At 37.2% G+C, this 16109-nt stretch overlaps 1 protein-coding gene across 1 annotated transcript in view; it reads left to right on the top strand.

The window, feature by feature from the left end:
- Window positions 1-16109, top strand: part of LOC149473738 (caspase-8-like) — a 124235-nt gene that overhangs the window by 46768 nt on the left and 61358 nt on the right. Inside the window, exon 5 of the mRNA XM_089670360.1 lies at window positions 9674-9729. Within this exon, the coding sequence (XP_089526486.1) occupies window positions 9674-9729 (56 nt within the window). The remainder of the gene's footprint in view (window positions 1-9673; window positions 9730-16109) is intronic.

The following is a 16109-nucleotide window of genomic DNA, read 5'->3' on the forward strand; positions in this document are numbered from 1 at the left end:
AGAGCTTCTCACACACCTGTGACTGACTGAGTCACAGGTGCAACCAAAGGTCACTCAGGGGGCAGCTGAGTCACATTAGAGTGAGAAGTGAGAAAGCTACAGTGTGGAAGGCAAAATCAGAACAGGATATGTAAACTGCCATCACTCTGTCATTTTCAAGCCCACCTACACATATCTTATATCAAAACGTTCAGCTAACCCTGCTGTCACTAAAAATGTTCACGAATGCCAGTAGTGTACCGCGCTCCAATATATTCTACCTTATGTGATATAATGAATTCATAAGTGTACCACCGATAATCAAATAATTACATCAATTAATTATACTTAAATATATGATTTGTGTAAGTATATAAAATAAATTAATTTATCAATGTGAAAAAACAAAAACTATGAATGAAAAATATAAATAAAAAATATTTGCAGTGGGAATGACAGTTCCTTCTGTATAAATGAGATGGTTTTATTATTCAGTCTGGATAAAAATAAAAATAAAATTAAAATTAAATTAAAATAAAAAAAAAATAAAATTAAAATTAAAATAAAATTAAAAATAAAATTAAAATAAAAATAAAATTAAAATTAAAATTAAAATAAAAATTAAAATAAAAATAAAATTAACATAAAATTAAAATAAAAATAAAATTAAAATAACATAAAATAAAAATAAAATTAAAATTAAAATTAAAATAAAATTAAAATAAAAATAAAAATAAAATTAAAATTAACATAAAATTAAAATTAAAATAAAATTAAAAATAAAATTAAAATTAAAATTAAAAAAAATTAAAATAAAAATAACAAAAAAAATTAAAATAAAAATAAAATTAAAAATAAACATAGACATAAACATAGACATAAACATAAACATAAAAATAAAATAAAAATAATAATAAATAATTGATATCCCGGATAAGACACTATGTTTCTTTTCCCTTCTCTGTATGTTCCATATATGGAGGACTAAGCCAAGCAGCCAGTGGAGAAAGTCTCACTGAGAAGGCTGTGCTGAGGAGAGAGGAGAGAGGAGAGAGAGGTTCACGCAGTGGACACAGACTCATCACACTATCCAGACTGAATAATAACACCATCTCATTTATACAGAAGGAACTGTCATTCCCACTGCAAATATTTTTTATTTATATTTTTCATTCATAGTTTTTGTTTTTTCACATTGATAAATTAATTTATTTTATATACTTACACAAATCATATATTTAAGTATAATTAATTGATGTAATTATTTGATTATCGGTGGTACACTTATGAATTCATTATATCACATAAGGTAGAATATATTGGAGCGCGGTACACTACTGGCATTTATGATTAATATTTATACACCTAGAGAGGGTGCGATTAGTACCTGGCGATCTAATATTTAATTAATACTAATTTTAGCACGCAATTAATTAATTAATTTGTAATATTTTATTATTTATATATTTTTCACATATTTTTTTATAATTTTTTATGTATGATATCAATTAACAATAGAGTTTATATATAGAAAGAAAACTCCTAGTGGCTCACAAGTAACTATCCAACTTTTTATAAAAATGTTCACGGCTAGGACATACTCCTGATAGTTTTCACAATATGACCATTTGTTTGCACCTCACCCCTCCCATTGACTTTCATTGAAACTCCACTCTAGATACCTGACATTTTAAGGGATGTTTTTAAACTGCGACTGTGCCTTCATTTTTAATATTGCAGAGACATACTATATATCAAAATTTAGGTCTGTTTCTTGTGATTGTCACAATATAAACCTTTTCACGGTAGCATTTATACTTTTACAACTACAAGCGTTTGAAGATGGCAATCGCCAGTGAAGATGGCAAGTTTAAAAAGCCTGTTTAGAACAGACATGCTGACATTCCTCTCAGAGTGAGTTGTCATAGCTAGAGATGAGCGAATTATTCAAAAATTCAATTCGGCTGATTCGCCGAATTTGAGGAAGAAATTTGATTCGATGCGAATTTATTCGCTGCGAATTTAACTTATAAAAAGGGTTTCTAGGCCTCAGAGAGCCTTTATATTAGTGCAGAACACTGTACCTTTAATTTAAATGCCCTTGGAGATGAGGAAGGAGAAGGAGAAGGAGTAGGATGAGAAGAAGGAGAAGGATGAGAAGGATGAGAAGAAGGAGAAGGATGAGAAGAAGGAGAAGGATGAGAAGAAGGAGAAGGATGAGAAGAAGGAGAAGGATGAGAAGAAGGAGAAGGAGAAGGATGAGAAGAAAGAGAAGGAGAAGGATGAGAAGAAGGAGAAGGAGAAGGATGAGAAGAAGGAGAAGGATGAGAAGAAGGAGAAGGAGAAGGATGAGAAGAAGGAGAAGGATGAGAAGAAGTAGATGGATGAGAAGAAGGATGAGAAGAAGGAGAAGGATGAGAAGAAGGATGAGAAGAAGGAGAAGGATGAGAAGAAGAAGGATGAGAAGAAGGAGAAGGATGAGAAGAAGAAGAAGGATGAGAAGAAGAAGAAGGATGAGAAGAAGAAGAAGGATGAGAAGAAGGAGAATTCCAAGCCGGCAAAAAGTGTATCTGCAGAGCTCCGCTATTTCTTAGCGGAGCTCTGCAGATACACTTAGCGGAGCTCTGCAGATACACTTTTTGCCGGCTTGGAATTCTTCTTATTTTCATCCTACTTCTTCTTCTTCTTCTTCATCCTCATCCTCATCCTCAGAAGAAGAAGAAGAGGATGAGGATGAAGAAGAAGAAGTAGGATGAAAATAAGAAGAATTCCAAGCCGGGAAAAAGTGTATCTGTCAGAAATAGAGGAGCTCTGCAGATACACTTTTTGCCGGCTTGGAATTCTTCTTATTTTCATCCTACTTCTTCTTCTTCTTCTTCTTCTTCTTCATCCTCATCCTCTTCTTCTTCTTCTGAGGATGAGGATGAAGAAGAAGAAGAAGTAGGATGAAAATAAGAAGAATTCCAAGCCGGCAAAAAGTGTATCTGCAGAGCTCCTCTATTTCTGACAGATACACTTTTTCCCGGCTTAGAATTCTTCTTATTTTCATCCTACTTCTTCTTCTTCTTCTTCATCCTCATCCTCTTCTTCTTCTTCTGAGGATGAGGATGAGGATGAAGAAGAAGAAGAAGAAGAAGAAGTAGGATGAAATTAAGAAGAATTCCAAGCCGGCAAAAAGTGTATCTGCAGATCTCCGCTAAGTGTATCTGCAGAGCTCCGCTATTTCTGACAGTTCTCTGACATTCACATTTACAGCGGTTGAAACATTGTATCTATTTGTTTCCATAAATGGAAACAAATAGATACAATGTTTCAACCGCTGTAAATGTGAATGTCAGAGAACTGTCAGAAATACCGCTGTAAATGTGAATGTCAGAGAACTGTCAGAAATAGCGGAGCTCTGCAGATACACTTAGCGGAGCTCTGCAGATACACTTTTTGCCGGCTTGGAATTATTCTTATTTTCATCCTACTTCTTCTTCTTCATCCTCATCCTCATCCTCAGAAGAAGAAGAAGAGGATGAGGATGAAGAAGAAGAAGTAGGATGAAAATAAGAAGAATTCCAAGCCGGCAAAAAGTGTATCTGCAGAGCTCCTCTATTTCTGACAGATACACTTTTTCCCGGCTTGGAATTCTTCTTATTTTCATCCTACTTCTTCTTCTTCTTCTTCTTCTTCATCCTCATCCTCATCCTCTTCTTCTTCTGAGGATGAGGATGAAGAAGAAGAAGTAGGATGAAAATAAGAAGAATTCCAAGCCGGCAAAAAGTGTATCTGCAGAGCTCCGCTAAGTGTATCTGCAGAGCTCTTTTCATTCTTCTTCTTCTTTTCATTCTTCTTTTCATTCTTCTCATTCTTCTTTTCATTCTTCTTTTCATTCTTCTTCTCATTCTTCTTTTCATTCTTCTTCTTTTCATTCTTCTTTTCATTCTTCTTCTTCTTCTTTTCATTCTTCTTCTTCTTTTCATTCTTCTTTTCATTCTTCTCATTCTTCTTTTCATTCTTCTCATTCTTCTTCTCATTCTTCTTTTCATTCTTCTTCTCATTCTTCTTTTCATTCTTCTTCTTCTTTTCATTCTTCTTTTCATTCTTCTTATTCTTCTTTTCATTCTTCTTTTCATTCTTCTTCTCATTCTTCTTTTCATTCTTCTTCTTTTCATTCTTCTTTTCATTCTTCTTCTTCTTCTTTTCATTCTTCTTCTTCTTTTCATTCTTCTTTTCATTCTTCTCATTCTTCTTTTCATTCTTCTCATTCTACTTCTCATTCTTCTTTTCATTCTTCTTCTCATTCTTCTTTTCATTCTTCTTCTTCTTTTCATTCTTCTTTTCATTCTTCTTTTCATTCTTCTTCTCATTCTTCTTTTCATGAAGAAGAAAAGAAGAATGAGAAGAATGAAAAGAAGAATGAAAAGAAGAAGAATGAAAAGAAGAATGAGAAGAAGAATGAAAAGAAGAATGAAAAGAAGAATGAGAAGAAGAATGAGAAGAATGAAAAGAAGAAGGAAAAGAAGAATGAAAAGAAGAAGAAGAAGAATGAAAAGAAGAAGAAGAATGAAAAGAAGAATGAAAAGAAGAAGAAGAATGAAAAGAAGAAGAAGAATGAAAAGAAGAATGAAAAGAAGAAGAAGAATGAAAAGAAGAAGAAGAAGAATGAAAAGAAAAAGAAGAAGAATGAAAAGAAGAATGAAAAGAAGAAGAAGAATGAAAAGAAGAAGAAGAAGAATGAAAAGAAGAAGAAGAAGAATGAAAAGAAGAATGAGAAGAATGAAAAGAAGAAGAAGAAGAATGAAAATAAGAAGAAGAAGAATGAAAAGAAGAATGAAAAGAAGAAGAAGAATGAAAAGAAGAAGAAGAAGAATGAAAAGAAGAATGAAAAGAAGAATGAGAAGAATGAAAAGATTCTTCTTCTTCTTCTTTTCATTCTTCTTTTCATTCTTCTTCTTCTTTTCATTCTTCTTCTTTTTTTCATTCTTCTTTTCATTCTTCTCATTCTTCTTTTCATTCTTCTCATTCTTCTTCTCATTCTTCTTTTCATTCTTCTTCTCATTCTTCTTTTCATTCTTCTTCTTCTTTTCATTCTTCTCATTCTTCTTTTCATTCTTCTTTTCTTTCTTCTTCTCATTCTTCTTTTCATTCTTCTTCTTCTTTTCATTCTTCTTTTCATTCTTCTTCTCATTCTTCTTTTCATGAAGAAGAAAAGAAGAATGAGAAGAATGAAAAGAAGAATGAAAAGAAGAAGAAGAAGAATGAAAAGAAGAATGAAAAGAAGAATGAGAAGAAGAATGAAAAGAAGAATGAGAAGAATGAAAAGAAGAATGAAAAGAAGAAGAAGAATGAAAAGAAGAATGAGAAGAAGAATGAAAAGAAGAATGAGAATGAAAAGAAGAAGAAGAAGAAGAATGAAAAGAAGAATGAAAAGAAGAAGAAGAATGAAAAGAAGAAGAAGAAGAATGAAAAGAAGAATGAGAAGAATGAAAAGAAGAAGAAGAATGAAAAGAAGAATGAAAAGAAGAAGAAGAATGAAAAGAAGAAGAAGAAGAAGAATGAAAAAAAGAATGAAAAGAAGAAGAAGAAGAAGAAGAAGAAGAAGAAGAATGAAAAGAAGAATGAGAAGAATGAAAAGAAGAATGAAAAGAATGAAAAGATTCTTCTTCTTTTCATTCTTCTTTTCATTCTTCTTCTTCTTCTTTTCATTCTTCTTTTCATTCTTCTCATTCTTCTTTTCATTCTTCTCATTCTTCTTCTCATTCTTCTTTTCATTCTTCTCATTCTTCTTTTCATTCTTCTTCTTCTTTTCATTCTTCTTTTCATTCTTCTCATTCTTCTTTTCATTCTTCTTCTCATTCTTCTTTTCATTCTTCTTCTTCTTTTCATTCTTCTTTTCATTCTTCTTCTTCTTCTTTTCATTCTTCTTCTTCTTCTTTTCATTCTTCTTTTCATTCTTCTCATTCTTCTTTTCATTCTTATCATTCTTCTTCTCATTCTTCTTTTCATTCTTCTTCTCAATCTTCTTTTCATTCTTCTTCTTCTTTTCATTCTTCTTTTCATTCTTCTCATTCTTCTTTTCATTCTTCTTTTCATTCTTCTTCTCATTCTTCTTTTCATGAAGAAGAAAAGAAGAATGAGAAGAATGAAAAGAAGAATGAAAAGAAGAAGAAGAATGAAAAGAAGAATGAGAAGAAGAATGAAAAGAAGAATGAAAAGAAGAATGAGAAGAATGAAAAGAAGAAGTGTTCCAGTACAGCAAAAAGTGTATCTGCAGAGAGCTCCGCTATTTCTGACAGTTCTCTGACAGTTCCTTCACATTTACAGCGGTTGAAACATTGTATCTGTTTCCGAATAAAAACATCTGTATCCTAAATGGAAACAAATAGATACAATGTTTCAACCGCTGTACATGTGAAGGAACTGTCGGAGAACTGTCAGAAATAGCGGAGCTCTCTGCAGGGACACTTTTGCCGGCTGATCGGGAAAAATCCGATTCGCGCACCCGAAGTATGCTAATATTCGGATTCGCCGCGAATCAAATTTTTCCTGAAATTCGAAACGAATTCCACTTCGCCTGGTTCGATTCGCTCATCTCTAGTCATAGCAACCCAGCTGTCTCAGCACAGTGAGCCTACTCCGCCCACTCTAGGTGCAGCAACCAAAGGTCACTCAAGAGGCAGATGACTCACCAGGCTGGACTGTGAGCTTCAAAATACAAGCTGAAATGCATTTCTCACTATCAGGCTTGCAATGTGCCCTGCTTACATTTCATCAATCATTTGGTAAAGGTTGCGGCAAGAACACTTTACCCCAGAAATTGTAGATTTTCTAGTTATTATTATTATAATACAGGATTTATATAGCGTCAACAGTTTGCGCAGAGCTTTATAATATAAGTGAAACAGTACAATTACAATACATTTCAGTACAGAAGGAATATGAGGGCCGTGCTCGTGGAGCTTACAAACAAAACATCTGATAGTCCCAATCCAATTTCATCAATGATAAAGTCACTGTTTGACCCGGCATGTGTTATCACATAGATGGCATCTGCTTGGCCAATATAAAGTGGATTGGCGGACAATGGGATAGCGGATTGCCCATTTGATACAGTGAAGGCTATACAGTATAAATCTGTGAGTTCGTAGCCAATCCACATTAGGGTAGTGGACACAATAACTCAGCCACAAAGTCCATCCAGCAATTGAATATCACCAATGGCTATAGGTGGAGTTTTCAAGCTTACTATTGAGCTAATTTATCTCAGGAGCTGAAGCAATCATTATTCACATGGCTGGCATAAAAAGGTCAGCCCAATTATGCTTGTTGTGGTGGTACTAGTCCATCGCCATCGCTGTTTGGCTTGGGGGTGTGGTGGTGCAACATCACTCGACGCCCTGTGACATCAACGCGTTTTGCCTATATACAAGCGTAGCTTCGTCAGGACAACGTGTGGACCACGTAGTTACTCTTTATATACTGTATGGTGTCCCATCACAACCATATCCACACGATGTGATTTTCTTAAAGGGGACATTGTGTTAATTACGCCTGACTTAGTTAAAGATATCAAGTGTTCGTAAATTAGATTTTCAACATAAAATAATGCAATAATAAATAACATTGATTAAGCCCAGCGGTCGTTTAAAAAAAGTGTAGATGATATCAACACCATCTTGTAGCTTCATAGTAATTTAACTATATATAAAGATGTCAAGATGGGTGAAATTGAGAAAGATGAAGGGAAAGAGGGGGGGAAGCTTGTTGTAGAGTGTTTGCAGCTGTGTCTTTCTTGTAGGTACGAGTCACCAAAAGGCCACCTTCTATTGAAATAGGTAAATCAAGAAAGGAGATTTGTCTACTGATGTGTAAGTTAAATGGATGTTTCTATCATTCTGATTTAAATGATCTACAAATTGATGGAAGGTCCCAATATCCCCTTTACAAAGGACAAACACGTCATCGATATACCTCAGCCACGTATATACATGGCATTGGTACATCGATGAGGTGTAAACGTCCTGTTCCTCCCACATGCCTAAATGAAGATATGTGTAGGCTGGGGCCCATGGTGCACCCATAGAGGTACCCTGTACCAGTTGGTAATATCTACTGGAAAACTGGAAGAAATTATTACTTAATGCAAATTTCAAAATATCTAAAATGAATTCATTTTGATGACCTATTTCAGGAAAATAATAGTTCAAAAAGAACTTGACTGGTTCTAAACCACAGTAATGGGGAATCGATGTATAAAGTGATTCGACATCTATGCCTATTAGTCAGAGGGCTTCCTCATCTCTTACTTTGGCTACCCTAGCTAAGACATCCCTTGTATCCTGTACAAATGATTTCAATTGACATACCATGTCTTTTAACAAAAGATCAAGGTATTTCTAACCCTTTCAAGTGGTCCCTTAACTACGGAAACTATTGGTCTCCCTGTGGGATTTGTAAAAATTCTTATGTACCTTTGGTATTATATAAAAGGTTGGTATGTTATAATCATATACCTAGAAGTAGTTGTGTTCTCGGTTTGACAGTAGATCAGCTTCCTTGGCAATTTCCAATTTGCCGTTAAGTGTATCTACCAGGGCTGGGAAAGGATTAATTTCCAGTTGCTTAAAGGTCATATAATCGTCATGCTGTCATTTTACTTCTTTTACATAAACTGTCTCACTTAAGAGGACATTTCCCCCTTTAACACTTCTCTTAATTAATAGGTGTTTTGCTTTCCTTAACTCCAACAGTGCTTTCCGTTCCTCCAGACCTAGATTGTCCTGGTTGCCTATAGTCCGATCAATAATTTTAAGTCCTTCTGTACCAGGTCCAGGAACAGGCTTAGCCATTTATTTCTACTCAAAGGTGGCATTTTTGTTGATCTAATATCCAAATTAGCCTGTCTCCTGGAGATGGTAGTATGGTCATTCATGCCTTCGTTCTCCTCCAGCAAGGAGATTAGTGTATCCAACACCACACTGTCTTGATCCTCAAGCTGAGGATCTATACATAGCATTGGATCTTTTTGAGTATACAAAGATCTAAAGAATACTTTAAGTAAGAAAAGTGTAATATCTTTATACACCATAAATTCATCCATATTGCTGGTTGGAGAAAATGACATGCCCTTTTGCAAAAGACTTATATGGCTAGGGGCTAATGGGAAGTCAGACAGATTAACCTTTCTATCCACCAAAGGCAACTCGAAGTCCTATTTATTTTCTATTTCTCCTTTCTCAAAATCTTGGCTCCTGTCTTTCTGTCATGTGTAGACTTTTATTTCAATTTCCCCTTCTCTATTACCTGTGTTCTTCTTCCTCCAGGGGGGACCTTCTGTCGATTTATGGATCATTTATATCAGAATGATAGAAACATCCATTTAACTTACACATTTGAAAGTAGACAAATCTCCTTTCTTGATTTATCTATTTCAGTAGAAGGAGACCTTTTGGTGACTCACACCAATCAAAAAAACACGGCTACAAACACTCTACTACAAGCTGATAGCCACCTCCAAACCTGGTTGAAAAATGGGATACCCGTGGGTCTAACATGTAACATGTTACGAAACGTGAACTTATCCTTTAAAGTTATATGCTGTATACGTGTGTAAGAAGCCAGATTAAGACTTGTTTTTAACTAAATGTATTTATTTTACGAACATATGTCATATACACTTGCAAGGTTACAGATTTATTTTCTTTAGTTGCAGATGAAGATCAAGGTGAAAAAACGCAATTGCTTTCAGAAGATTATTCAGAGGTACATATTATTTATTTATTACAGGTACTTATATAGCGCTGTCAATTTACGCAGTGCTTTTATACAGTATATATATATATATATATATATATATATACACTATATTGCAAAATGTATTGGAACATCCCTGCAAGGGGTCCATCCGTGAAATTTCCTTGCTACTAATTATTCCATGGTTAACTGTTAGTGGTATTATAGCAAAGTGGAAGTAACTGGGAACAGCAACTCAGCCACGTAGCGGTAGGCCACGTAAAATAACAGAGCGGGGTCAGCGCAGTGTGGTAGAAGTCAACAACTGTCTGCAGAGTCAATAGCTAAAGACCTCCAAACTCTATGTGGCTTCAGATTAGCACAACAACAGTGCATAGAGAGCTTCATGGATGGGGTTTTCAGCAACTGCATCCAAGCCTTACATCACCGAGTGCAATGCCAAGCGTCTGTTGCAGTGGTGTAAAGCACGTCACCCCTGGACTCTAGCGCAGTGGAGACGTGTTCTCTGGAGTGACTTCTGTCTGGCAATCCGATGGAGGTATCTGGGTTTGGCAGTCACCAGGAGAAAGGTACTTGCCTAACTGTATTGTGCCAAGTGTAATGTTTGGGGGAGGGGGGATTATGGTGTGGGGTTGTTTTTCAGGGGTTGGGCTCCACCCCCTAGTTCCAGTGAAGGGAACTCTTAATGCATCAGCATACCAAGACATTTTGGACAATTTCATGCTCCCAACTTTGTGGGAAAAGTTTGGGGATGGCCCCTTCCTGTTCCAATATGACTGCGCACCAGTGCACAAAGCAAGGTCCATAAAGACATGGATAAGCAAGTTTGGGGTGGAGGAACTTGGCTGGCCTGCACAGAGTCCTGATCGCAACACCTAGAATACCTTTGGGATGAATTAGAGCAGACACTGCAAGCCAGGCCTTCTCGTCTGACATCAGTGCCTGACCTCACAAATGTGCTTCTGGAAGAATGGTCAAACATTCCCATAGACATACTCCTAACCCTTGTGGACAGCCTTCCCAGAAGAATTGAAGCTGTTATAGCTACAAAGGGTGGGCCAACTCAATATTGAACCCTATAGACTAAGACAGGGATGCCATTAAGTGTAAAGACAGGCGTCCCAATACTCTTGGCAATATAGTGTATATATTGTACATTCACATCAGTCCGTAACCTTCAAGGGGTGTACAATCTAAGGTCTCTAACTCATATTCATACATACCCATACTAGGGCCAATTTAGACAGGATCCAATTAACCTACCGGCATGTTTTTGGAGTGTGTTAGAAAACAAGAATACCTGGAGGAACCCACGCAGGCACAGGGAGAACATGCAAACTTCAGGCAGATGATGCCATGGCTGGTATTCACAACAATGATCCTAGAACTGCCAGGTGGAAGTGCTAACCATTTAGCCACTGTGCCACCCACAAAACATGACTGTGATTTACAGAAAGAGCTGCAGCAGCACTGACATTTGCAAAAGCAAAAAATAATTGCAAATTTTATCTTGAAGGTTAAACAAAATTTTTTCTAGTTTTCTAGTAGAGCTTTTTTGATCACTAAATTCCATTAACTATTTAAAGTTGATTTAAAATGAAAAGACGGATAATAGGGAAAAAAATCTCTTAAAGCTGAACTCCAGTTATCTCGCATAAGAATTTAATGTAGAAGCAAAGGTATATCAGTGACCTCATTAGGATACAGTAGTACGAGAATTTTGTGTGTATCTCTGTCAGTCCCAGGTAATGGCTGAAACCAGAGCCATGCTAGATCAACATATTTCCTCTGAAGAGGTTCTCCACTCCAACTACAAAATATTACAGGTCAATTAGTCCTTTTACTCACTAAAGCATTTCACACTATCCTTAAAGTGATACTAAACATACAATCTTTAATTGCCATGACCCCTTTTATTTATGTATAACGATCATGCCACTGTATTCTGTAGTCCTGCCCAGGCCAATTTTTAGCTGTCAGTGTTGTCAGAATTTGAATTACAATTAGTCATGCAACACTGTATCCAAATGAAATTTGCATTATTTTTTGAAGCAGATAGAGATTTCTTTTGGTGGTATTTAATCACCACAGTTTCTTTTATTTCTTTGCTATATAAGTGAACAAATACCAAAAATTTTGAAAACATTTCTGGTAAAAGATTTGGAAAATAAATATTTTTTCCTCATAAATTTAGGCCAAAATGTATTCTGCTACAATTCTTTGGTAAAAATAACCCAAATCAGTGTATAATATTTAGTCTGTGTTAACCACTTACCCGCCGCTCTATAGCAGAAATACTGCTACAGGGCTGCACAAAATCATATATATACGTCATTTTGCATTTCCGGGTAGGGGGCATGCATGCCCTACCTCTGCCGCCATTGGTGGCCTCAGCTGTTGATCACTGGGTCCCGGCCGATCACTGGGTCCCGGTCCTGGAGATCACCGAGTATCACTGATGAGGGAAAGAGAGGTCTGCATGTAAACAATACAGATCTCTCCCTTGTCAGCTCCTGCACACTGCTTTGTATTGCTCTGCATACAAAGCAATGTGCTTACACAGTAAAACGCACACACAGCACACATTGAACCCTTTGATCGCCCCAGATGTTAACCCATTACTGCCCAGTGCCATTAGTACAGTGTCAGTGCTTTTTATTACCACTGTGCTCCTACTATGGAGACTTTGAAAATTTTAGTTAGATCCACAGTATACAGAGGACCCTTGACGCGGGACTGTGGATTACCCATGTATTTGAAAATGTGTGCAAACAAAACCCTCTGTTTTTAACGCAAATTGTTAGCCAGGGCCAAATTGGTTGTTTTGCAGGCTGACTGGTAATTGCAGGGGTGTATTTACCACAAGTCAAACAAGGCATTTGCCTATGGCAGCATTTTTCAGGGAGCAGCACCTCCCCCCCTGGAAGGAGGGATGGAAGAAGGGACACGCGCGCCATGGGAACCAGGTGGGATCCGAGAGAGGCTCTGGGCTGTTTGACTGTGTATGCAGTGCCTGACTCTCGTTCCCTGGGATGTCTGGAGCTGTGAAGATGAGTGTCTTTCTCTGTATCACCCGGGGGGGGTTTTGTGGAAGGCACTCCCGGGTGGGTGGGGGGGCAGGGGTGTTGTTGGTCAATGTCAGGCTCACTCCACGGGAGGGGGAAGGGGGGGTGTTGGTCGATGTCCATGGGGGCAGAAGATTATTGTGTTGCCTTGGGCAGCACAAAACCTAAATACACCACTAGGTAAGTGTTGCTGGGAAATCCTTTGTTTGTTTACCATCTGTGAAAAAGTGATCAGGATTTTTTTTACACTATGATTGCTTATAACAGTGACTCATTATTTTTTTGACCCCTGCAACCCCTGTAGTTACAGTTCTGCTTGCTGACATTACTAGTATATGCTGACTAATCAGGATGCACCGTGAATGTGAATTACAGTTTAGCTGCTGTTAGAAGGTAGGACACTGCTTTTCTTTTATTGCTGCTTTAATGCACTTCTTTGCTGTGCAATATGTAGGTGGGGCTTTGTGTGGATGGGGATGGCTAGCTTGTGGGTGGGGACACAGGGGGCCCTGTGATCCCCTATTGCCCGGGGGCCCCATGAGTTGTTAGCTCGCCCCTGGTGCTGATTCATTCCTTGCATCACTGCTGGAGGGCTGTACCTAAAAAGGGCTTGGCACCTGACACTATTCTGGTACAGAGCCACCCAGTGACAAAATGGCTAACTGCACCTGCCTACATACTAATGTTAAACCCTTCAGTTTGCTGAAGTGTACCACAACTATTGGTTTCAGTCGATGCCACAAACATTACATACATTTTACTTCGCGTGTCACTATTAGCCCTGCCTAGGGGGGGAAGGTTGCAGTTTGCCACCTTTGCGAGAACATTGGATGACCTTGGCCAAGCCCTGGATCTAATAGTGAAGGTTACTTACCTTACTGCTGGTTTCAGTATTGATGATTAGTATTCTAAAGGTGCTCCTCTTTTCCGGACCTGTCTTCTCCCCCCTCCCCAATGTCATCACATACAATTCAGGACAAGAAGCCACCACATGTCCTGCATTGTATGGGATAGTATAAGGGTTTGCCCACATTCCAGGATGGGACTGAAGAAGACTAGAGCACTGGCTGCTGTGAGATGGTTAAGTAAGCTAAGTATTCCTTTATTTTGCACTATCTGCATTTCCAGGAGATACACAGACTTTATCTTTCTCAGCTTTTATCTTTAAACCATACAAATAGAATATTTTGTCTGTATCTGATCAACTTTAAAGTGGAACTCCATGTTAATACAAAATCACTCCCGTAATTCCTACTGCTAACAAATATTAAGATCATACACACCCTTAATCCACCAGCTTTCTGGCCAGTCGGGTCACAAGTCCTCCTTTTTCTCTTCAAGTGGCAGTGGACAGTCCTTACCTCTGCACTGAACATCACTCATGTAATGATATGTGAGCCCCATTTAGTGCCATAGTAGTGAGCCCAGGCTGTGATGCTGTGATGAAGCCCCACCAGGGCAGTATGTCCATGACAACCTGTGCTGAGAAGCAATGGGTTTGAATTACATTATCTGGCCATCATTCAACCCAGAAAACCGACAACATCTAGTGAAAGAAAATACTTACAGCAGCCGACATAGCCAGCTTCAAGGTGAGTATTGTAGCAAAAGCTGTTTTTTTTTCTTTTTATGGGCTATTACTTTATCATTTTTTTTAGCTGAAGTTCTGCTTTAAAGCAAACCTGTCATATTAGAATCATGGAGGATGCCATTAGTGAAGGCTCCTTCTGAAGGAAGGCCGTCATCCTAACTCTTTTACTCCAGTACTATCTGAGTCACTGACCCAGAACAAATCTGTAGAAAGAACTTCTCTTTATTGATCTACAGTATATAGTGGTTTCAGGTCAGTGATTCTTAGTATTTTTGGTCAGCGTTTTACTAACATCTTTAGAAATGGCAGCCTGAATAATTCTCTTATAACAGCCTTACTAAGATTATTGGAAGTCACTGAAAGATGTGCTGTGTCTGTATGTACTCTACCCTGAATAGAGGTAATGTAACATTCTACAGAGGACAAGTAGCTCTTAAGTATTTGAATTCTTATGTAATCTGTGAATGTTGAAGATTATACCATAAACAGTGAACATTCACAAAATGAACTTTTCTCTGTCACTGCACAGGGATTACAGATACAAATATTGTAAAGATTAACCCCTTCACACCTAAGGGTAAAACAAATCTAAATTCCTAAGCACAAATTTGCAATGTTGACATGTGTTAGTAAAACCGTACATATCATCACAATTACTTTGTACATCCAGGTGAATTATACCTTGTTTTTTCCAGGACAAATTGGGATTTCATTTGGTGGTAAATGGTAATGGATATCTTCTGATTTTTTTTTATTATCAAAGGAAAACTGGCAAATATAGTAAAAAAAAAATAATTTTTTTAAAATTTAGCTGTGTGTTGCTTGTTACTACCATAACCTACCATCAAAGAACAACCCAAAATAAGTTTTCCAGCTCTTGACGATCACAGCGATATCATATATGTGTATGTTATTTGTTGTTTGTACCCGTACAGCCCAGAAACAATAGTGCACATTTTGTTTTGTTTTTTTTTTACCTAAAACACTCTGACACTGATACCACATTTTTTTTTTTAAATCCTGACCTCTGACCCTGACCTTTTGACCTTGGCCTTTGACCCTGACCTTGAGCCAAACACTTGCCCTGGCACTAAACTAGATCAAACCTTGATCTAGGTATTTTTCTTTATTTTATTATTTTATTTTGTAATATTTATTTATTTTTCTTTTTTTTTCTTTTTTTTTTTACAAATATTTTTTTTTCCCCTGAATGCCAGGAGTTAGAGAGATACAATGTATCTCTCTCCTCCTTTCATAGAGAGAAAAAAAAACACAAGGGGACCGGGCTGTACAGTGACTGATCACTGTGATAGCCAATCAGAGGCTATCGCAGTGATCATGTGACCCAGAATCGGGAGTCCCAGGTCCCGATCGTTAAAACGGGACCCTGAGCTCTCAGTGACATTGCGGTCTTTGTGCTGGGAGCGCGCTGTGCGGTATGCTCCCAGCAGAAAGACAGGTACGCAAATATGCGGCCCCATGGACAAAAGTTCTGTGAGGCTGCATATTTGTGTTATGTCGGCTTCAAGGGGTTAAAGTGGACCTTGCACTAAGAATAGATGCACTTTTTTCTCCTCCCCTATGCCAGAACACTGTGCAAAATTTAAAAAAAGGTCTGCAGTGGAAAATATTAGTTAACATACTTAGTGGTGTAAGGTCTGCTTTATGTATTTCCTTAGCATACAATGGGGAAGTATATTCATCAGTAATAACAACACAAAGTTTGTGTCAAT

This window comes from Staurois parvus, unplaced genomic scaffold (assembly GCF_062004578.1).
Source record: "Staurois parvus isolate SC_StPar_1 unplaced genomic scaffold, SC_StPar_1.0 ptg000011l, whole genome shotgun sequence".
NCBI lineage: Eukaryota > Metazoa > Chordata > Amphibia > Anura > Ranidae > Staurois > Staurois parvus.